The sequence below is a fragment of the Oxyura jamaicensis genome, chromosome Z (assembly GCF_011077185.1).
Source record: "Oxyura jamaicensis isolate SHBP4307 breed ruddy duck chromosome Z, BPBGC_Ojam_1.0, whole genome shotgun sequence".
In the NCBI taxonomy this organism is placed as follows: Eukaryota; Metazoa; Chordata; class Aves; order Anseriformes; family Anatidae; genus Oxyura; species Oxyura jamaicensis.
This window is the reverse complement of record NC_048926.1, coordinates 40040782-40064873: the sequence shown is the minus strand read 5'-3', so window position 1 is coordinate 40064873 and position 24092 is coordinate 40040782. Positions and strand designations below refer to the sequence as shown.

Genomic DNA, 24092 nt, shown 5'->3' with positions numbered 1-24092 from the left:
CTCCGGTTTCTGCATTACAAGTTCTAACAGAAAGGATAACAAGCAGGGGGAGGAAGGAGGGCAGTGGGCAGGGACACAAAGGAAGCAGGATCAGCCTGTCTGCTCCACCATTTACCAAACGGTTCAGAATGTCTCCAATCTACCCTTTAAGCAAATAATGGGAAAAGTTAAGTGCTTCACTCTCCCATGCTGGCAACATTTGTTATTTGTCTCCATGCTATGGAGAGCCGCTCAGTGGCTGAAGGCGTCCATTTAGTTTTTCTACTGAATCAGCTGTGGCATGTATTTTCATTTCTGTACTCTCAAAGTATTTATGGCAACCTACAGAGCACAGAAAATCCTATGAAGCCTTACTTGAAGAAATACTCCTTTGTTGGCCTTTGCTGGTTGACTTTCAGATGCCCTTCATAATCAATCTCTGGTTATACGAGTATTTCCTTGTCTTTTTTTTTTTTGTTTTTTTTTTTTTTTTTTTTGAATTTGTCACAGGCAGTTCCAGGATTTATTCTAAGGACTGACATATTTTAATTTTAGTTTGTTTATTCAAATCAGTGAGGTCTTTAGGAATTAACCATGCTGATGACCTTTGAAGAAAAACAGTGGTTTCAGAAATGGTAATAAGTGAGGTCTTTGTTGTTGTTGTTTGGCTGGTTTTTTGAAAATCTCATTTATGGAAAACACCCCGCAACATTTAAATATATTCAGACATTAAAATGGTATTTCTGTCATGTAGAAAGCATCTTGAAATAATGTATTTTTGGGAGGTTCAAACATGGTGACTGTTCATATGGTAAAAACTGGGATGCAACACTAGGTAAGAAATCATTTCCATTTAGGAGCACTAGCGTCATTTGTAACCTGAACATAATGCTGTTTGAACAACAAAGCTAACAGCACTGGTTCACATCTGCAGAAATACAGGTACTCATACTCCAAACTATGTGACAACAAAGAAATTCAGTTACCTTCCAAGCATTCATGCATTCATTACTGGCAAGCCAACCCCTAAATTAGTATGAGCAAACTCTCAGCCTTGTCTGAGGTATTTTTGTTTTGTATTTTATTGTTGCAAATCTTACAGACATTAGCGCTCTGTTAAATAAAGGAATGTAGCACAGTAAACACGTCACAACAAAACAGCTGCCCAGAACTCCTTCCCCCACCCCCCCGCCCCCCAAAGTAAAAGCCCATTCCTCCTCCGCGCCCCCCACCCCCCAAATCAGACCACAGCAGCTTCATTACAGAGGTCAGAGACCTGTGGCAAAAACATCAGAGGAATTACATTCAGTAGATGTGCAGTATCAACATTCCAGGCTCACATGTATTTATATATATATATTTATATTTTTATATAGAGATCATTAAATGTTTACAAAGAACAATATTGTTACAAATACAATACTATACTTCTCCCAACGCTTTACAATAATTTCTATTCACCCTCTTTACAGAACAATAATATAACTTCATAGTCTAGGTACTGCGCTAAATATGTACAAGAGATCTCAACCACATTGCTGTCTTCAGAAATTCATTTTATTAAAAAAACAAAAACAAAAACAAGGAAAGCAAGCAAACCTGGAAACCCCAACTGAACCTCGAATTTGAAAAACTCAAAACAAATGCGTGAAACTTTCCAGTAAAACAAAACAAAACAAACAGAATGGATGTTTCATCCTAATGTAAACACTGAAGAATCGAAGAATCAGACTGCACAAAGCAGTGAGGAAGAGAAAAAAATCAGGTCCGTCACTGAAGAAGGAATGTAAACCAGCCGTTTGTTCCACCATTTTTGTTACAATTTCACATCATCTAACAAACTGCTGCAACAGTCTAGAGAACTGTCAGCTCTCCTTTCTGAGCACATTTTTTGGAAGTCTTTCACTCTACGAATTTAAAAGGGATTGCTTAGAAGGCAGTTACCTGCAGCGTGTGCCACACCATGGGCCTCCCAGCTCACGGGCCTTCCACACACATCCTAACTGCAACAACAGATTCTGTACTAGACCCTGATCCTGCTAACATTCACTTGCTTAATGTTAAGTGGCTATTTACCATGAAAGCATTCGAGAGCCAAACACTTGGCAGAATCTTGGCTGGAAGATTTTTTTAAAAAAGCCACAGTTGTTTCATCCGTCAATACCCCTGGGTGTTCAGGTCCTCCTCTTTTCCCAGTGAAGTCAGTTAAAGACCCTACCACGTAAGTTTTACAGAGCCACATAAACAAGTGAAGCTGAGAGTGTAAACATAGCAGGAACCAGAAGCATGGTAACTGTGTCTACAAGAGTTCACCGAGTTTCCTCAGGCAACTTATGGAAAGGCTGCGCTGTATATAATCTAAATTGTACATGGTTATATATCATATTTACATATATTACTCTATATATGCAAAGTTCTGAAAAAAAAGTTCAAATGATCGTCATAAACTAGATGTCTACAGTTAAACAATATACTCAGAAGTCATTCACTATCTACTTGCATCAGTCTGGTAGCAGAGGTAAGTCACTAACTGGAATACCAACACCACGCTCTCGTGCGGTCTGCTATTCCAGAGACTGGGATTAACTGATAGAACAACAAGAACTGCAGTAAAATCAAGTCATCGTACATTAACCTCAACACTAAAACATATTCATTTACTACAACAGTTTATGCACCACTTCATGACCTCCCTTAAATATTTACTACCCACTGGAACACAAAGTTTACTCATCCCCACAGCCGGCCATTATTTCTGAAGTACCCCTCTGCTGGGGGCACTGGGTGGCTCTCGGCAGCGTGTGCAGCAGGTGTGCCCATGCACACGCGTGTGAGCACACACAGACACATCCACTTCCATGAGACCCTGGGGCCATTTCTAGGTGTCGCTACTGGACTGCAAACGATGCCCAGTTTGCACGGCCTGCCACGCAGCAATAGCCAAACAAGTGACTGTGACCATGAACGCCTTCTCAGAACAGAAGGGACACGTCCGTGCGTGTGTGTGACCTGTTCTTGTCTTCATCTCACTGGGTCTTCCTATCGCAGCAAGACAGAGCAGAAACTGTTTCTTTAAAAGAAAATCAGCATATCAGCCTGGACTGAATGCATGGTTCAATTTCAGTGTAAACACCAGTATACAACAAAGAATGGAGAATTGCCCTCTCACTACAAAGAAAGTCATTTTTTTTTTTAAATTAAAAACAAACAGGGAAAAAAAGAAAAAAAAAAAAAAAACACCAACAAAAAAACCAACCACCAACCCATTTTTCCCCTTCCCCTTTTGTTGCTAGCATGCAAGTTACAGGCCAATCTAATCCTACATTTCCTATGTCTTTTTCATACAAGTGCATATAGTACACACATATATCCGTTAAGTGCCATACAAATGGAAAAAAATATAACAACTTAACTTATATAACAAAATAAATACGTTTATTCCCACCTTATCCCTCCCATTGTTATCTATGTCATGAACTAAAGAGGATAAAATTAGACAAGGTCTTTGGACAAAAATATATGTTAGAACTGGCTCAGAGAACAAAATTACTTAGAATAGTATGCAGATCTCTTATATTCAAACTTCATAAATAGCAAGCACAATTTTAAAAACATCTATATACACTGGCACACATTGCTGTGTGCATCAAATGCAGAATTAAGAGCCTAGAAAACGTGTAGCTATTCAGCAAATCCCCATATTGTTTCTCTTGTTCTCCCCTCCCTCTCTCCCCTTTCCTTTAACTTCTAAAATAGGCAAGGGACTATAGAAGAGAAGTTGCATTTAAAAACAAAGTAGAACAAAAGGGTTCAAAAACTGGGGGTAGAGAGGGAGAGGCAGTTGTAAAATATGCCTCCCCAATTACTTGGTGTAATTAATGCAATTGTAATGTGTTTCAGCAACTCTCAGAGTACCTTTTAGGGTCCTAAGATCATGAAAAACTGGTAACAGAAGGTAATTAAAAGGTATTTGGACAGTCCATTTTACCACAGCAGCATTTACTCATTCTTCATAAGCAGGTATTCTTCCTGAGGGCAAAAAAATGTCTTTTTGGTATTCTACCTTTCCTTACAGACATAAACCTTTAAAACAGAGCTCAGTGCCTGTGGGAAGATAGGGGAAGAAAAGGAAAGCCACGTGCAGGATGTCCACGAGAACACTTTGTACCCTACACTTCTGTCTGTTTGGTAAAAGACATCTTTCATTTAGCAACATTTAATTTATTTAGTTTACCAAATAATAGTCACAAAAATAAAACTGGTTATTAGAATGAACCAGAGTCGATCCTTTTTGTGAATCCTGCTGCGAACAATGCTGCTGCTATTTTCCTGTTTTGCATGTGGAACTGTGTTTAGTTCCACTTGTAAAGAGATGCAACCAAAGCAGTCCCATATATTTTGCCCCTTCCCAAAATGCAGAAAAATGTTACGGAGAAGGGGAGAAAGGGAGGGAAAAGAGATATAAAGTCTCTTTTTTTGTGAGACAAAGAAAGAAATGTCTCTGCGGACACAGAAATGCAGCACTAGAGAGACAAGCACTAACGAGGAAAAACATCCTCCATGCACATTGTGACAGTGAGGTGTCGGCTTTAGATGTAAACTGGTTGCTCTTGTGCAGTCAACAGTCTGTACATGGCAGCTGGCATAGTCTTCATATGAATCTAGAAAAAATAAAAGAAATTAATCAATATTCCTAGCATGTACCAAACTTTGGGAACGAACAAGCTAAAAGAATACAGGACAGAAACAAAAAGCAAAGCCTGTGAGTTTTCATACTCTTACTAAAGTATTGCAGGTGGTGATTTTATGGAACTGTGTGATTAGAATCAACCAACATCTAACGCACTTGTGGACACAAATATTTTCTGCTTAGGGTTCATCTAAAACACTTGAGAACTATCAGTAAATAAAAAAAGAAATGGTGGACTGTCTTTACCCTGGCTTCCATTGTTCAAATTTGAGTAGCAACAGGCCAAAAGAAGTAACAATGACGAAATATGTTGTGCCTAGAGGCACTGCTCTTACCTCACCAACAGCGTTTGACAGGATGTGCACAATTTTCTCATGGGGTGTTGCCACAACACTCTGCCCATTGATTTCAATGATCCGATGGCCAACACGCACACCTCCTCGCTCCGCTATACCACCTCTCATAAGGCTACAGATCTGGAAGAGAAAGGAGAAATTTAGCAGGGTCTAGATATGGAAGAGAGGGTTTAGATTACCCATTTTTGCTCTAAGTTGTAACTCAATATAGAATTGCAACAAATTCTAAATTGTAGTCCATCACAGATTCAAAGTAAAATTTGTTACTGGCAAATAATTGCAGTGTATTCTCTTCCAAGAACAAAACTAACTGTCAGAAAAGGCTATTTGTGTTTATGTCAGATACGCTACGGTTTGGCAGTTTAAAAGGACCACAGTTCAATAATGTTCAGGATGCAAATGCTTTACTGCAGAAGAGGATTAAGAATAGTCTTTTTCTTTTGAGAACATACAACAGCTTGCTTAGACAAACAGATGAGAAAAGTTTCAGGTACATGGTTTTCTTTCTCTGACCTGAAAGTGCTTTTCTGTTCCCCTGACTAACTCTGAAGTTGTGGACTAAGTAGAGCCAAATACAAAAATAACGTTTACATCTAAGACTTCGCACGTGTGCAAAGTGTTGCTTGCTGTGAAGAAGAAAATGGCAGCTTCCCTCTTCCCACACTGTCACAAATAGACGTGAAGTTTCATGTATATTAAAGCTTCACCAGGGAGTCTGGAAGCTACTTACAATCCCGTTTTGCACACTGAAGCCCAACTGGTATCTGAGGTCCGGTCTCCTGATCAAGACTGTTGTTACTGGAGGACACCTAACTATGTTCAGCTTAACCCGGGCCTGGTTTTTCAAACCCTGCAAAAAAGAAATCACCATGAAATATGCTGGCAGAGATAGGGTGAAACATCTAACACAAACACTGAGTAAAAAAAGTAAGTGTTAAAACATTGACATGGGAACAGTCCTGAATAAACAGTTCTTTGTATGCTTTAAAACAGAACCAAATCACTGAACACCAGACATACGTACGTGAATATTCAGTCAAATCAGCAATGCAGCATCAAATGTTTCTTGCCAAGAAGTTGGCACTGTTGTTTTAAGAAGTATAGCTTCCTGTTGGCAATTTCTTCATTTCATAACACAAGTAACATCCAAAAAAAATATGAAACTGGTTTATGCAGCCCACCGAAAAAGCTGACTGTGGTTGGGAAATGAAATTTTAAATAGGTAGCTAAGACAGTAACAAGTACGTGGCTTCTCTAATGGGATATATTGCATTCTGCCACACAAATGGGGAGTTCTACTCATACGAAGATCACAGCATTCCCATTCCTTCTTCTCTCTAGATATATTACCTAGACATATCATCATGGACTTCTTGTTACCAAAAGAAAACTGAAGAAATATATATATATAAATAAATAATATATATATATTATTGTGAGGGTGGTGAAACACTAAAACAGATTGCCCAGAGAGCTGTGTAGTGTCCATCCTTGGAGTTATTTAAACCCCAGCGGGCACAGCCCTAAGCAACCTTCTCTAGCTGACGCTGCTTTGAACCAGGGTGCTTGCTAGTCTCGGAGACTCTGTCATTGTATGGCTCCATGAAAAATCAGATGTTAAAATGCAGATAACTGCAATCTGACCCCTTGTACAATTTCAAGCGTTCAGATTTCTTCCTTGTAGACTGTTACGATCCTTTTTCTGTCCAACACAGAACGGGACACAGATTTTTCTATCCTTTAATGCTTAATTCACACAAAGGATTAGCCTTCAACAAATAAATAAATCCACATCAAGAAAGAAATGCTTTATAAAAAATACAGCATCTTCCACCTTACCTTATACAACACATATCAATTCCCAAACCTATTTCTGAATTCTTTTTATATGTACAATTGAAATCTGGGTCCCACTGAAACTAATGGATGTCCAACATTGACTTTGAGAGGTTAATTTCCACCACAACTAAGGTAACACAGTGAAGATTCTACATCCCATTTACTGCTAATGATTCTGCTGACTCTGGACTCAGCAGTGACTTGAATAACTGAAATGGCATCCAGCCAGGGTTAACTGCCTTAGAATCTTTTTTCTTGTCAATGCCTTGAACTGTCTGGATGCAATCATCACATGGGCAACAGCTGGCCGCACTTCCACGCAGTCCTGGGCTCAGCTTGGCTCATTATTCAAGGTTGCTCCAAGAGAAAGAGCATGCGAACACGAAGTGGCAAAGCACATGCCTGTGGGGAGTGCCTCAGCTCCACTCTCAGCACAAAGAAGGTCCAAACTCCACCTCTTCTGTGACTATGTTTACCTCAGTGGAGTTAGCTGCAGTGCTCAAGGGCCATTCACCTGCAGGTCTTCAAATGAACATACTGAATAAAAGACAGGAGCAACTAAACCGTTCTAAGCTGTGGCTGTAATGTTTGGACAAAAGTCTGAAGGGATTCTGCCTTAATTTTCTAAATCCAGGAGGGCAGGAGTCTTGCAGAGTCGACTCTATCTACGGGGAATTTAGGTGTCTAACTAGGGTCCTCCGAGTACATTCATGCTGCATGTCTTCAACAGAGTTGAAAACAATGCTCTCTTACTGCCCCTGAAGTACGCACGAGTTATTTAAATCTATTCCTTCGAAAAGAACTAATGTGGCCCCCAACAAAAAATTTGTAACTTTACAGAAAGTACAATTATTGCAATAACAGCTAGCTCCTAGTATTACGCAGAATGGTAGCATGTGCTTATTAGAAAAAAAGCAACTGTATCATTTGAACAATCCAGTTGCTTATGTAGTCCTTGAGTTTGTTTCGGGTAATAGCCATCATCAGAGGCTTCCAAAAAAGAGACAAGTAGTGCAATACAATCAGGGAATAGCCACCACATGTGGAACATTTCTTTCTAGCTCTGTGGTTTTCAGTCAATTAGTAGCAGAGCTTACATCTCTAATACTAAAACTGCCTTATTTAAGTGCTTGCAAGGTATCTTCTAACCTATGTAACACATCTTTTAATAGGAGTTCTTAGCACATGCTAAATAAACCTGAAATCTCAGATATTTCTGCCACATTTAAACTTGTGCTTAGATCATTCAGTGGTTCCTCTACTTGATACGAGAAGTGCTATATGAACAGGTTTACATGCATGGTTATGAAGACATGAAAATATGCAGGCTTTGCTTTTGTCTAGGAAGACAAAATAAATGGCTACCAGTTCCTATAGCAACTTCCATAAGTACCACTGAGGAAGGCGAATGTCTGCAGAAGCTGGAGATTGCAAAGCTGACTGTTTCTGTTTTGAGAAAGTACAGATAAGGTTCATCATAATGAAACTCTACCTAAAAAGGCTCTGAATCAGAGAAGCACAACTCATCACTGTTTTAGAGATAAAATTGATGTGAGATAGGAAACAAGTAAGGCTAACATGAAAAGTCTGAATTCATGGTGGGTTTAGTTCCACTGAAGTTGGCAGAGAGATTTTTAATGTGATTTTATTTTTTTCATGCTTCACAAATGTGCGACTGTTTTTGCCACATTTTTAGTATAATACAGTTCCAGGCTATTATTTCCACTCTGAATCTAAACTGGCTGGCTCAGGGATCTGTGCACCTATTACTCCTTACAGCACGGAATTCATGTTTTTGGAAACCAGAAGAGGAAGGAAGTCCTTAGAGCAAAAATCTGAGTTCAAGTATTACAAAACTAATTCAAGGACAAAAAATAAAAATGTACTTTGTGAAATACAGAAGTACAAAATGCAAAGAAACACATTACATGAAACAAACAGTCACCAGAAAGTTGTATAGCAAGGCAACTTTAACAGCCATGTACGCAGGAATCAGAGAAGGATTTCTGTTACACTATGATGCCAGTTTTACATGTCTGCATGGAGCGCTGTGAGGTACGTTGCTAAATAACCAAGTCCATTTCACTTCATCTCCAGTATTCCCCTGTGATGTACCTTTCCTGCTCTTGAAACTCTGATGTTTAAAATACCTGTTCCCTACAGCTAACCCTGACAGTTCCAGTTGACCTGCATGCTTTCTGCAGTTACGTACTTCTCTGACAACTAGAAGAAAGTTCTTTTAATTAAAATACCCCATTTAGCCAAGTCAATAGAAGCATTGCACTTTCAAATAACTCAGGCAGAGTTTCTACAAAGGATAAGCATGTTCCTTTGTCTCTAGTTCAAAGGTAAAAATATGTAAAAATAAAACAAACAAAGAAAGCCTCAGATCCATTTCTGCCAGACCCTAGGAGTCACTTAAACAGCTATCATGGATGAGGACAATATTAGGCACCTGTGTCTCCATATGTCATGTAAAATGTTAAGGTCCTTCAGATGTGCATCTGGTAATATCTTCCTTTTCAACAAAATATTCTCATGGTGTGAGGTTCTGCACAGAATCCTTGGCTATACAAGTTGTGTTGGGTCTGTCTGGGATGGAGTCACCTTTCCCTGCAGCAGCCCACACAGTGCTGTGCTCTGCACTCATAGCTGGAACAGCACTGGTATCACTCCAGTGTTATGTCTATTGCTGCATAGTGCTGGCACAACATCAGAACTCCTTCCAGGCCCCCAAGAGCCAGCAGGCTGGGGGTGGGCAATTGATGGGGAGGGGACATCACCAGGGCAGCTGACCTAAACCAACCAAAGGGATATTCCATAACACCTGATGTCACACTGAGCAATAAAAGGGGGCCTCTCATGGGGGAGGGTCTCTCCTGAACAACCGGTACGCGTTTTGAGGCCCTGCTTCCCGGGACGTGGCCGAACATCGCTCGTTGATGGGAAGTAGAGAATAACTTTTTTTTCTTTCTCTCTGTGCTTCCGCGCGGCCTTGTTGTTTCTTTTGTTTCTCTTTCTCCCCATTCCCCTTTCCTTAATTAAATCATTCTCATCTCAAACCTCGAGCTCTTTGTGTTGTCTTTTCTCCCCCTTCCTCTTTGAGGAGGGGAGGAGTGAGAGAGCGGTTGTGGTGGAGCTCGGCTGCCCACTCGAGTAAAACCATCACACAAGTAGATACATAGATCACTTTCTGGGAGTCAGAAAACTTAGCGGAGCATAATTTGCAACATACTCTGAACATCACTAAATGGGTAGTGCTATACAAACATTTGATAAGAATTATTACTTAATAGTTCTGTACTTATAATCCTCTCCTATCATGTAACCCTTTGAAAACATCCAGAAACATTCTCCATACCTTTATAATGCTCTGACATGTTGAGAGTGGTAAGCCAACTAGACTGGTCCCGTTGATCGACATGATCTGATCCCCTATATTCAGCTTCCCAGACTTCTCTGCTGGTCCTCCATGCATCATATTGGCTATGATAACTGTAGGTAAAATGGATCCCCAACCAGACTCCACAATCACTACACCTAGGATTTCTCCTTTTTGCTTTTCGATGTAAACCTGTATCATAAGAAAAAGTGTTTCAAACAAAAGCTTTTTCTCAACTACGGAACTGGCCCCCTTCCCCCTGCAATCCTTCCTCCCCCCTCCCACAAAAACACATACCTTATCAATCAAGAAACACATACCCTCATTATTTGCAACCTGACTTCCTAGTGCAAAACGAATAGGGTACTACGTTTCGGTTGTATTCAAACATGAAATAATCAACACCAAATATACAGGCTTTGCTTAGGGCTGAACGTGCCCTCACACAAGTTGTTTCTGCTTATGAGCAGAGGGAACCAGAAGGGAAGAAGCCCTTGTATGACAGGGGTTCAGTGGACACAGCTAAACAGGAGGACTTTGTAAGAGCTTATGACTGCACATTGGAAGACCACTAGCTGTACGTTGCAGTGGTGCGCAGGTTCATCATTATTAAAAGAACCAAGCAGCAAATCCTTTCACCAAATACAATCCTTTAAAATCTGGAATCAGCCACTTTCACTGACACTAGTTCTTCCATAAATGTTACGTTATTTACTGTAATCTGTAAATTGTATCAATTGTTAATCTGTTTTACATTCATTTCATTAAAATACAATGTGAAACATTTGAAATCTGTTTAATAAAACAAACACGGATGGAAAATCATTTCACTGCTGATAGACTTTGGGTTCACCGTTTGCCTTTGATACAGAACTGATGACAGGCTGACTTACTGGGAGAGATATTCTAGACTCACTTGGGTCATTTATAGGAAGCATTAATGGTTTTCTGATTTCTGCCAGCATGGGCCTGCAGCTGGTACAGACAATCTTAATGCTGTTAAGGAGAAAAATAAGAGACATACATCTTTGCAGTTTTCAGATTTGGAGAAGTGAATGAGGTCGTCATTGTACATGTCCTGGGTATTGAGCAAGTCGCTATATTCCTTCTGGCTAAGGTCTTCTGGATTGATCCCATTTGCCCTCAGAAACTCCTGGTAGGCCACACTGAATGCTTGACCTATGGACTGTGCAATCAGCTGTGCCTGCAGCCGTTCCAAAGAAGATAAAAGAAAAAAAGTCAAACATTCTGATGGTCTTGTGAACTGCCACTTTTGCTGTTACAATCACACTGTAAAATGGCTTATCCCTACAAGTCAAGTTAGGGTTTAAAAATATTTCTGCATTAAATCTTAATTTAAAAGGCTCAAAAAATGTCAACACCTTCATATGCGAATATGCCTGCTGCAGTGACTGAAGCAGAGACGGCAAAAGAGAACTCTACCTCTCACCTACAACTCTTCTCATACATGCAGCTCCCGTGTGGCTCTCCCTTCTGGTAGAGGCAATGCCATTCTCTGACAGGCCAGCAGAGAAAATGAAAATGTCTGCTAGAAAACACAACTATATTGAGAAGGATATTTCCTCCCCATTTTCTCCCCCTCTTTTAAAATCATCACGTCTGTATTGGCAGCTCCTACCTCATCCCAGATGAAGGAGGAAAAGGGCAGCACCTACTGACTCACTGAAGTAACCTTGAAGTTTTGAGAAATGGCCACATGCAGCTCCTTCTCCACCCCAATGCCTCTTTCAACCTCTCCCCAGTACATTTCTTGTTTCCCTCCGTCTCCCTCCACTTTTCTACCCCTTTCCTTCTCAGCCTGTCCTACATACGCACTCTCTTGCACATGCAGTTTCCCGTAGCCTCTGCACCTCAAGCCACCAAATGCAGCAGTCCCCAAACTTCACTGACTGACCACGAGCCGTTCAACAGCTGCGGGAGAGAAATAAGGCACAAAGGCCAACACAGGTAAAGCACTGTGCCACGCAAGGTAGCGGGTGGAGCTGGAAACAGCAGACAACAGGGATGTCTCCCTTTGTGGAGGTGATCAAGGTGAGGTTAGAATGACCTGGGTACGGGACGGGAGGGGAAAGCAGCGCAGCACGGTGCGGTGCTGCTGTGCGTAACTGCTTTGTGCAGGCAGCACTGCGCAGCACACAGGAGCTGGCTTTGATGTGCACTGAAACAGTCCCTTGGAGTGCAGTACTGGCTAGGGGAAGGGAAGGGAAGGGAAGGGAAGGGAAGGGAAGGGAAGGGAAGGTCAGAGCTCCACAGCTAACAGTCTAGGCCTTGGGGGGGCTGGTGATGAATGAACAGTGCTATGGTATATTTTTATACAGCCTAACAGTTGTATTTTAAGGTCCAGTCTGGTCCTTAATAAAGGAAAGGTTCCGAACCATGAAATAAGTTGTTGATTGCATTTTAAAACACCTCAAGGTAGCACTAAACCTGCTGATGAGAACAGCATGATTGCTGGTGCTGAAAAGGTCAACATCCAGACAAGCATTACTTTGCCAATGCTCAGATCAATCCAGCTTAATGATGGCAAGAACAAGACAGCAAGATAACAGGAAAACTACATCTCCTTAGCTCCACAAACCAACAGAGGAGACAACAGTGGACTTTATGTTCATACAGATACATCTTGTCTCCAAGAAAAGATCAAATCCTATTAGACACCCAGCATTCGGACACATTACTAAGGTTCAGCTCTTTTGAAGAGTTAGAGCTAGACAGAATTAAAAATCTGTTACCAGACTCCTTAGATAAGGACATTTCCAAGCAGGTACACATTTTGGCTAAAATCTACCTGAGGACTTAAGAGTTTCTGTGACAGTTTCTATGTAAATTCTTCTGAATACCCAGCTGTCCCAGAAGAAAAGGTGACAATGAGACACGTATGAGATTTAAAATATAAACAGGCTGTACTATTCTGTTAGGTGTACAAGATCTTTAAAGATACTGTCTCCTTCCTGCTAACAAGTACTATGATGTTTCCATTCTCTTTCTTAGTCACTTGGATATTTGAGGTAAATTTGTATACTATTTGTGAACTACACCTTGACTAAGGAAAGCTGAAATGATCTCTTGCAATTTCTCAGCTTATTTTTGTGTCACTGAACAACACTTTTACTGGGACTACGGACAGGTCCTTTCTAAGCCAGTATCAGGTGGCACAGGGATGATCATATCCAACACAAATGTGCCCTGAACCAAACAAACCACAGAAAGTAATGCCAGTGATCAGAAGGAAGAAGCACAGATTCCAGCTAGTCAAGGTATTAAGAGCAGCCTAGGAAACAGATCCAGGAGATCTAGATCACAGTCAAACTACCACGTGCTGAAGGAAAGCAAGCCACAGCCTCTAGCATCTGTTTTTTGTTGTTTTTTTTTTTGCCCCCCCCCCTTTTTTTTTTTTTTTGCTTTTCCAACTGGACAGTAAGAGAGCTACCACTGTACAAACTTGGAACTGGAAATACAGGAACAGAGTCTTAAAACAGACAACATATCAAGTGGTATTAAGTGAAAAAAACAATGGCTATTTTCATTGTTTTTGCATCAGCTGCTTGAAAACCTCTGCAAAACGGGCTGACATGCTGTTCTGGAAAAAAAAAATCTGCAGTTTTTTATGTTCTTTGCTAAAATTTTTGTAGAGGATTACTTATATCAGCGCTTTTGTCTTTACTTTTTAACCTCAGCAGGGTGTGATAGCATGCACATGCATCTGCAGCCACATAATATACCTGATCATGGGTTCAGACTAGGTTCACCGTTACATAAAATTGGCTGCTTATTCAAGGAAACCTTCCCATCTTGCTGATACACGATGGAGTACAAGGCATATGAGGATATTAAAAGAACCTGGTATTTTCACTTTACTTCTGTTAACTAGTTCAGCATATCTGACGTTGCACTACAAAGACTTTCTTCAGACTAAGTGATATGCAAGCCACAAGGATAGGAAGTAAGTCCTTACCTCATCCTCCCTGATTTGTGCAGGATGCCTTCCCTAACTGGCATCGCCCCTGTAATGTGTACATAATTTACACATGGGAGTGATTCCCCTTATTCCACCTCCTGCTACAGGAACCGTCTGACTTGACTAGTATTAATATGACAGTTGCCACAGACACAGTTATGTGGAGGGTTTAGAATGGGGAATTTTTGCCTTCCCAAATTATTAGAAACACTGTGTGGTATCACTTCACCTAGGGCTAACCTGATTATGAGACTGACAATTATATATCTGGCCACTTCCGTCTGATGTGTGGGTGTTTGATTTTACCTTTCATTTATAGACCTTTAAAAAGTGTGTAAAATCAGCATGTTTTGTACACTGACCATGAAGACAGGCTATCAAGTTTGGTAACAGGTAACTTAGTCAACCTACACCATAGACATTCACTCAGCTGTCTCTGTTCAGGGTACTTCAGGATTACTGGAACTATCAGTTTTCCTTGCTGGCTTTTAATACAATGTCACCAACTACTCTCCAACTCAGACCTCCTCAACAACAACAAAAGTCACATTTCTGATTTGTATCAGTGATCCTTGATGTAGTATTTAGGATTACAGTTTCCCTAGGAAACAAGCTTCTTTGATAGACATTCACTCTCAAGGGCAGACTATGAGCTGGTATATGTAAACTGTGGCAGCTGAACCTTCTTCTCATTGCTACTGAAAGGTACTCTATGTGCTCAAAAAAGGGAAGTTTTTATACAACAGTTTTGAGAGTGAAATGTCAGGTCTGAACATGCCAACAAAAAGCAAGATGAAATACCTTGTTGCGGTTAATGAACAAACAGGACCACCTGCCGTGGACTTCAAGACTACCAAAATGTGCTTACATTTCCACCCCTAGAAAATTATGAGACAGAGTAATTCCTTACATCTTCAGACTCAAAGACATGGCAAATCATTTTGTACTGTCTCTTTCCATCCTGGGAAGGGTGAGATGCTTCCACATTATCCTGGGAGTTGGATCGTGGCATTCTCCTACGAGCCATCAGAACAACTATATTGCCTATATCTGCGATGTATGAAATGGTCCGTAGGGGATGATCCATCATGGTTTCCTGTGGAATAAAAAAAAAAATAATATGAGCAGGTACTTCTTCTTATTGTACTCCTGGTCTTATGAAAACACACAAATGGTAACATAAGACCTTTGTTAAGTCCACATAAAGAGTCATGCACTAAGGGAGTTGCCAATAGAAAACAAGAGTTATGCTTTCCAAGTAAAGCAAAGAACATGTTTTACAAATTATAGTTTTATTTTCTGTTGAAAAGTACAAAGACCTCAATATCAGAGCCTGAATATGCTGGGCAGGCATGGGACCAACGGGCAAAGGACTATAAACTTCAGATTATCAAAACCAAACATTCTGGGCTGCTCTAGGCACAATCAATACTTGTCACTTCACAGCTTGTAAGAAGTCAGCTGAATGCAGTTAGTTTACTGACAAATTCTAATCACGTTCTACAGACATGGCAGACTAATTGACATGGCTCTTGAATGCGGATTTCGACCTAGGAAATCCTGGGGAGAAGTACAAGACCCAGCACTTTTTGTAGGATAAAATTTGGCGGGTTGGTGAAACTCTGTTTCAGCCGCCTACTATCACGATACTGACAAAGGCATCCTTGTCTATACCTGCGTGTCTGCATTCAGTACTTTAATTCTCTGTGTAGAAATGAACAGGTCCACTTCAGTCATGGGTTGAGATTCACCTTCGGGAGCCTGCAAATAAATGAGTTAGAGTCAAACACAAACATAAGGTAGCATCCTTACTAATGATGTTAGCGCACAAACAGGGGCATACTAAAACACAGTCACCAGACCAGCGATGCAAGGTAGAGTATTAGACTGCAAAAGCTAAACACAAAGATATGGAAACTATATACAGATATATGAAAGTGACCTGGATAGTATTTGAGCAATTTCTAACCCCATAAAAGCTTCCCTGATATATTTACTGATCCAGTAAAGTTATACATGACTGTGACATGAGCTGTTTAAGATTTAATGAAAATCAGAATGATTCTCTCATTCTCACCACATTAGGAAACCTACTTTAAAGAAGTTTTACACACATGCCATAGAAAGGCCTAACAGTATCTCTTGCTTGAGTAATTTCTATATGGGCTTACAATGACTGCTCAGACCAATGGAAAAACCTGTACCACAGGTAGGTACGGTTTAAGCAATTCATAACACAGTTCTGGTCAAAAGGCCTTCACAGTCAGACATACCATTCAAGCACTAACCCACTTTAGAAGTCATATCTTTGCCAACAGAAAACCAATGCTTGTAATTTTTAAAAGAAAATTAGAGGTGTTAAAGGGTACTCACAACCTCCAAAAACAAAACTTATCACTAAAAGAAGTCACTCAGCATATTACTGTGTATATAGACATATTTTTTTTTCTTTTTTGCATCCAGCAATTTGACACATTTGTGAATCAAACAGACCGTTCTTACTGATAAAAGATAAAATAAAAAACAGACTTATTTTTAATCTGTCATTTTACAAAGTTAGAACCTTTGCCACGTCAGTCCTGTTTCTTTAGCATGGATTTTGGGTACTGCCTGTAACCATTTGATAATTCCAATCTTTACTCTATTTGTAACATGAAATGGCTAATGATAAGCAACAAAAAATGGCCAACCAGGCAACTGATTTCTGAGAAATGTCAACTTGTATGGTGGCTCAGAAATAAATCTAAAGAAAACTTGCTGGATGCAGAAAATAACTCAAAATAAAGGCAAAATCAAAAAGCAAACAAACAAAAAAAACTCCCAGAAAACAAAAGAACAGGCATAACATCAAGCTGATGGAGTTTGTACTGCACCTTCTTCCTGCTTTTGGCTAATTTCTGGGCCATCTGCTTAGCATGGAATAAACAGAGACAGGAGAATAGTTAGAGAAGACTTTACAGAGACTCCAAGCCAAGAAGGAATCTGCATGCTAATGCCAGGGCTCACAGACTACTAGCCATTCTAAATTAGTCCCTGCTTAGATTAATTTATTTCCTTTTCTTTCTTTTTTTTTTTTTTTTTAAAGTTTCACGTTTAGCATAACCGGTGTAAAAAAATGAAAAGAAACCACACCAGAAGAGACTGGAAAAATACAAAAGGATTTTTTTTCCATGTAAAATGCTACTCTCAAACAACAGGCTTTATTTCTTTGTTTTTAAGGAAAGAAAAAAAAAGAGCTTCCTCTCATCTGCAGCAGGTTAACCATGCACAACCCATGAGGTTACTTTCTTTAAAGCAACACCAGCGTAAAAAGCATGAGAAGAATTTTAACTATTTTTATTCCCACTTTTTTAGGAATTAAAGAATTTAAATTCAAATTGCCTAATGCTCTCACACATGAACCATCTTTAAAAAAAAAAAAAAAAAACACACTAAAACTGCACTAGTTTTTCTTGGAAATACAAAGTGACAGAAGCTAATTGTCACCTCCATTTTCTCCTCCTTCTATGCAGATATGTCCACGCCAACGTTCACATTGCATTTCTGAACAACAGGTTTTCCTGTGACACCTGCATACCACCATATTTTTTCAAGAAAGGCAGTGGAGCACATACTTCATGTCCACAGCCCCTCTGAAAACAGTCTCTTGTCACTGATTTAATTGCCACTAGTTTAAATGACTTACATCCAGAGACATATCACCCACCCCATTGCAACAAATTGATATTTTATGTGCTATTACTGTGATAACAATAACAACATAAATAAGCATCATCACTCCTACAGTCTTGCAATCATTATTCAAGCCAAAGTGAACTGAACTTACGGACCTGCTTACTAAAGAAATTCAATACTCACCGGGCTGGCAGATATCTTTTCACTTCCAACAGTTAGTGTTAGCTAATTAAATTGACAAGTGTTTTTGTGGAGGGAAGGAGGCTTACTATCTCAAGCTTCATAGAATCATAAAATGCAAAATATTTTATCCTGATGCTCACAACTTAAAATCTGCCAGTTTTAATGTAAACAAATCTGAAAGCAGCAACTGAAGCTTTAGACCATGCTGCTTATTTACAAATATGAATATATTCTCACACCAGCTTTTAGGCACCTTTTTCAAACTGATTAATATTTGATAGCCTGGTGATAACAAGCTATTGCAAAAGCAATTAGAACTGCTTTGTGCTGCAGGCTGTGCATTATATTAATATTAACGTTCACTGGTACTCAGAAATACTATATTTATTTTGAGTAACAGCTGCCTGGCATAAAATGGGCAAAGGGGAGACACTCGTGAGATAAAGCATTTAAACTGCTCTCCAAAATGTTTCATAGAACTAAGGTGATGACATGGAACAAACAATTTTAAGAAGTGATTTGCCACTACACAGAAATGGCATGAAAGAAAATATAGTCCACAAAAAAAAAAAAAAAGGAAAAGGAAATAAAGAAAGAAAAACAGCACCAATGCCTCCCCAAATTAGGATAATTCTATACAAGTGACTGTATTATTCCAATCCTCATCATCACAGAGTTATTTTGGTGATTTAGATCAGAAGATCAATTCAGAATTCTTAGAACAGCAACTACCTCCTCTACACAAAATACTATTTCTTAAAGTATGCAGATTCTGGAATTTTCATTTAACCTAAGTGAGATTTAATTATGTGGCTAGTTGCGATTTCCAAAATCTCAGATTTTTAAAAATCAGTACACTCGCTTCTGCTCCATGGATGGCTTAAATACAGTCAACCCATTTGACTTCCACAAAAAATGTACTGCAACTCAGTAAACACCCAGATGACACTTGGTAGATGAAATATGCAGAATATTAAGCTATTTTCACATATGGCTTCTGAAATTACAATCCGCAATTAAATCAGTTGTTATCTAAAAATGTTCAAACCTGCCACACAGCTCAAATCTGCTGGTGAAAAATAAAAAATGAAAGCTGTTATTCTATAGGTGAAATGTAGCAGCAATTCTCCACAGATCAGCTTTGAATTGTAATCATGACCATTAACTTTTCTATGCTGCTACAAATATTAAATTGTTTTTTTCAAGTAAACTATGGAAAGATTTTTTTTTTTCCCCACACTATTTGGAAAAATAAGACTACGGTCAGAAAATAGTGAAATACCTTCCATAACTCTAAAAGTACCTCTTCATGGAAATATGCAATCAACTAAGTTTGATGAATGTCTTCAAAGCATTCTTTCTGTTGTAATTTAGCTTGACTTCACAGAGATAACTGCCAAAGCAAGAAAATCCTCAATTCTTCCACTTTTAACTGTAGAGATACGTGTTTACAGAAGAAGGACGGAGAATTGTTTTCAAAATCAGTTCATATTCTGAACGAATAAGTGCATGGTCTAAAGTCTCTGCTACAAGTAAGCATTAAACGGATTATTAAATTTGAAAGTAACACGTTCACATGGGAGGTATGTGTACGCAGCAGGCCTTAAGCAAAGTCCTTCCCACTTCCAATACTTTTAACTTCAGATTTGTAGATTTTTAAAAGCTCAGTCTTAATTTATAACCTTTGTTTTCTTCATCTCTAGAGAAATATTTCATATGCAGCACCTAACTTACTGCATAAACAAGGACGAGTAGGGCACAGGTATCACCAGCATTGCGTGAGCAATATTTTACACATTTGGCCTAAAGGCTGCCTTGAGCAGTGATGAATCTAGCAGACAGAACTCTGTCATAATGAAGTTCTCAATAAAAAAGTTTGCTTTTTATGGGAATCACCAAAAAAAAACAAAACAAACAGCCAAAATCAACAACAATGACCCTACAGTGCAGGGAAGCATACTTAAATTTCCCAAACTTCACCTAGAAGCAGGAGAGTACTGTCAAGGAAGTGTACCATGGTACCGTGTGCCATGCAGTAGGCAAACCATTTTCTGAAATTAATTTACAGTTTCAGAAAATTACGTGTGCAAGCTAGGGTTTTACCAGGTCAACCGTGCAACTGCTTGGACCTACATGCCGAAAAAAAAAAAATCTGTAACAAAGAATATGCATGCCTGCTCTTTTACACAGATGTGTAAATTTCAGGCTTGATGAGTGAAATGAGCTAAACAGATTCCTCCTGTGCTGAGGCACAGCAGTGCTGAGGCTTAACAGAAACCTCAGAAAGAACTTTATTTTCCTAATTATTTCCTAGAAATATATTTAGTTTCAGAGAAAGATTCTACTCTTTTCTACTACATAAACCCACTTTGAATCAATCTGTTTCTATTTCAGTTTTCTCTAATACATCTGTCCAATTTTTGCCTCTACTAAGGCAGGCCTCCTCTGTCCAGACCCAGGCTCAAGTTAAACTCCTGATGCCCGTTTCCTATCATAGCTGATGCTAATCTTTCTTTTCAGCTTACAGTGATGTGTCCCTCCTAGATCCACCCTCACTGAAGTCCTTATTCCCTTCCTTCCTGTAGCTTACCTTTTGTTTCCTGCGCATTCAAATCAGACAACTTTTCTACCATGCAGACAAGGCACAGCTTTACTCACACCCAAAGCAGGAAAGGAAAAGACAGTGGAAAGATAAGTCTCCACTGCAGCTTTGGGAAGAAGCCACGAAGACTATGACCTGTGAGGGTTGAGAAAGCCGAGTGAATATCTTTTACAAAAATTCCACTGAATCTAGAGTCTCCACTGAATGCAGACAAAACAATGCTTTTCGAAAGCGTCTTAAGTTTGTGGAGACTTCCTGTAGAGATGGCAGAAGATGACAGGAATGCTACCTCCCTGCCAAATAGTGCCTTCTCTAAAATGCTAGCATGCTAGAGATTTTTATAGACAATGTTACAAAAATTTCTGTACTTGAACACCAGCAAAATTAAAATTTTTGGAAGCGTCTCAATATTTCTATTGGGAGCATTCATCTGAGAATTCCATGCACAAACTGAACTGAGCACTTGGCATGGAAACATTGAAAGGAGCAGTAATATTAGGAAGCATAAGTTGATTTTAATAGACAATGTTATTGGCCTTCCTGATAACATGCTGTATCTCTTCCTCTCTCTTTTAAATGATTGTACAGACAGAGTCTGAGCTGGAATTCAAAATAAACTGTACAAAGGAAAAATGCATAAATGTTAAAGTAAAGAAAATGTTGAGATGAGATTGTCTTGGTTAGCTGAATTAGCAGAAGATGAAGCTGTGTTCCTAACACACGGTGATGTATGGGTAGGGGGAATGTTATAGCATCTTCTACAACTACAACTCTTCATCCATACACCTTCACTTCAGTTGACAACGTCATCATTGTAACTCAAAATACAGCCGCATGCCCGTCATGCTGTGACAAAACAAACAAATGACATGAACATACCATGTTCCAGGATAAACTGTTTTTTCTATACATCCCTATACTGTCTCGGGCTTTTCTTTCTCTTTTTAAATCAGTTCACAGCTATTACTAGGTAGAGAAAATAGTATCCACAGCGTGGTCAAAAATAACTGCAGACATTACCACAGTACAGGTTCCCTTCATGCACCAAGCCAGAAGCAGCTGTAATACCTACTAGTTATCCTCTAAACCTGTTTTTTCTCAACACCCAGTAAAATAAAACTGAAGACCACCACTCACTTCAGATTCTGGCTTAGAGAACACAGCACAAGTATTTCTACAGGGAATTATAATGATCTGGTAACTTTAGCCTACCACCCTTGTTCCAAAAGAAGCATTATGCAAGAGATTTATCTTGCAGAAACAAAGATGAGGCACTTACATTCCTGAAACCACAGATAACACAACACGAGAGTACTACTACATACATAAGAAGTTCATATCTGCAATTTTAAGGTACCGGTATGAGAAGAGGAATCAAGAGGAATCACAAGAGGAATCACTTCTCACCTTGATCCTGCTGACAGCTTCCTGAGCCTGCATCATTCTCACATTCTTGGAGGGAGTTTTATCAGAAAGGAGCTGAGTTGAGCCAAGGTAGTTGGCTGCAAAAATGATTCCATCGATTAAGTCTTCAGGATCGCAAGGTCCAGGAACTGTAACACAGGAAATAAATCACTGCAGAAAATCATACTGAACGATGGAAGAACAGCAGCACTAACAACTTGAGCCTGCACCTGATGGCTGTAGATGCTCCTTTGAAATACTACAGTTTACCATGATGACATGGTAACCAGTACTTTCAAAGGTACAAAACATCAAGAAAATGCTCTCAACATCTCTCCAACAGAAGCTGTAATTGTTAATCCAGCCTGCCTCTTGCAATCGCTCAGCCTTTTGTGAGCAAGTATCACCCCAGGGCAAAACAGTATCTCCGAGGTTTTGCTGTTATGAAGAGACATGGGGACTCAGCTCTTCCCTCACCCACCAAAACCAGCCTTGCAATTCTGAGGCAAACAGTCCTAAACAGTAAGAGAAAGGGTGCAATTTACCAACAGCCATCAGCCACTTTCTCACTTGGTGTCGGCCACAGTTAGTACACAGGCAGAGGAAACTCCCTGGCAATGCTTTACAGGTCAACACTGCTCTCCTTACTGAGACTGAGAGCCCAATTAAACAAATTGCTGTTATCCCACGGGCCTTTAAAAATCATTATTAGCCTCAACAAGGATGTTGAAGGGGAGTATTCAGTACTTTCAGAATTCAGTAAAAGTGTGGTTAAATATGCAGAGCACAGGATGTCCCACTGGAAAAAGCGACTTTTGTTCCCCAGAAATTCTTGATGATCTGATTCCCATTAGCTTCTGTGGAAAGTTAGAGGGTGATGAAGTTTCCAATGCCTAGCAATTTTAATCATTATAAAGCAACATTTATGGCAGTATTTTCAGTGTTTGGCAATTATATCTAAAAATTGTATAGCTAAAAAGTTGTATTTTAGCACCTTGCTATATGCTAAAATTGTCATGATCCAATAGGGTGGTTGGTTCAGCTCAGCTTCCTGGTTTTGTACAAGTGACAAAAAACAACTGATGCTGAAGACTTTTTGAGAATGCAAATCATCCTAAAGAATTCTATTGGTAAAAGTGCCCACATTTTGTCATCAAAAACAAAAAAAAACAACAAAAAAGCCAACCAACCAAATAACAACAAAAAAATACCCCCTTTTTTTCTCATTATTCTGGGAAGAAAGCAAAAAAATCTTACAGTATCAGAATGCAGTTTTCATTAGTTCAGGGCTTATCTTGAGACATGAAGTGATGCGGCTCAAAGTTTAACATTACTCAGAATGCCAACTCTAGTTTAAAGGAAGAGGTTAACAACCACTTAAAACAACCATGAGAAACTTCAGCTCTGAAGAAATGAAAGTCATTTTTAAGAATAAGATAACAAATGCAAGAGCTGAAGATAAATATCACACTCAAATTATACACACAGACTTAAGTAGATGCATAATCCTTGTAAGGAAGCTAGTCTCTTTTATGGTTTCTTTAAATATGAGAATTGAGGACTAGTCATTTTAAGATGCTCATCTTGCGTGCTGTTCAGATACTAAGTGTCTGGAAGACCCTCAAAATGAACAAGTCATTTTCAAGGACACACAACCAAAAAAATGTAATTTCTCCCTTAGGAACATTTATGCATCTGGAAGTGCTACATATTTATAAACTCTTCCAGTCATGAAACCACACAGCATTTTAAAGTGCTGCTTTTTGTTACTCTATATGGTAAAGGCCTCATCACAACTTCTATTAGCAAACTATTTATAGTACTATTCCTGATTAAAACAAACAAACAAAAAAACCCACACAATTTTAGTCTGACATTCTGTAAAGGTGTAGATAAGATTCCCAGAAAGCATAAAAAAAGGCACGTGCTCTATTTTTGTTAGAGGTGAACATAAATACAACACTGCCTTTTTAAAGACCCCTTCCTCCATTTATTATCTCTGA

At 39.3% G+C, this 24092-nt stretch overlaps 1 protein-coding gene across 3 annotated transcripts in view; it reads right to left on the bottom strand.

The window, feature by feature from the left end:
• Positions 1-3251: 3251 nt before the first annotated feature.
• The window catches only part of APBA1 (amyloid beta precursor protein binding family A member 1), a 37715-nt gene continuing 16874 nt past the window's right edge, over positions 3252-24092 (bottom strand). For 2 of the 3 annotated variants that reach the window (XM_035309583.1, XM_035309585.1), the window contains 9 exons: positions 22093-22238; positions 17099-17131; positions 15900-15986; positions 15136-15321; positions 11271-11450; positions 10226-10438; positions 5756-5875; positions 5005-5145; positions 3252-4640 (listed from right to left, as the gene is read on the bottom strand). In XM_035309583.1, the coding sequence (XP_035165474.1) occupies positions 4569-4640; positions 5005-5145; positions 5756-5875; positions 10226-10438; positions 11271-11450; positions 15136-15321; positions 15900-15986; positions 17099-17131; positions 22093-22238 (1178 nt within the window). In that variant the 3' untranslated portion in view covers positions 3252-4568. The remainder of the gene's footprint in view (positions 4641-5004; positions 5146-5755; positions 5876-10225; positions 10439-11270; positions 11451-15135; positions 15322-15899; positions 15987-17098; positions 17132-22092; positions 22239-24092) is intronic. The other variant, XM_035309584.1, reaches the window with a different exon arrangement.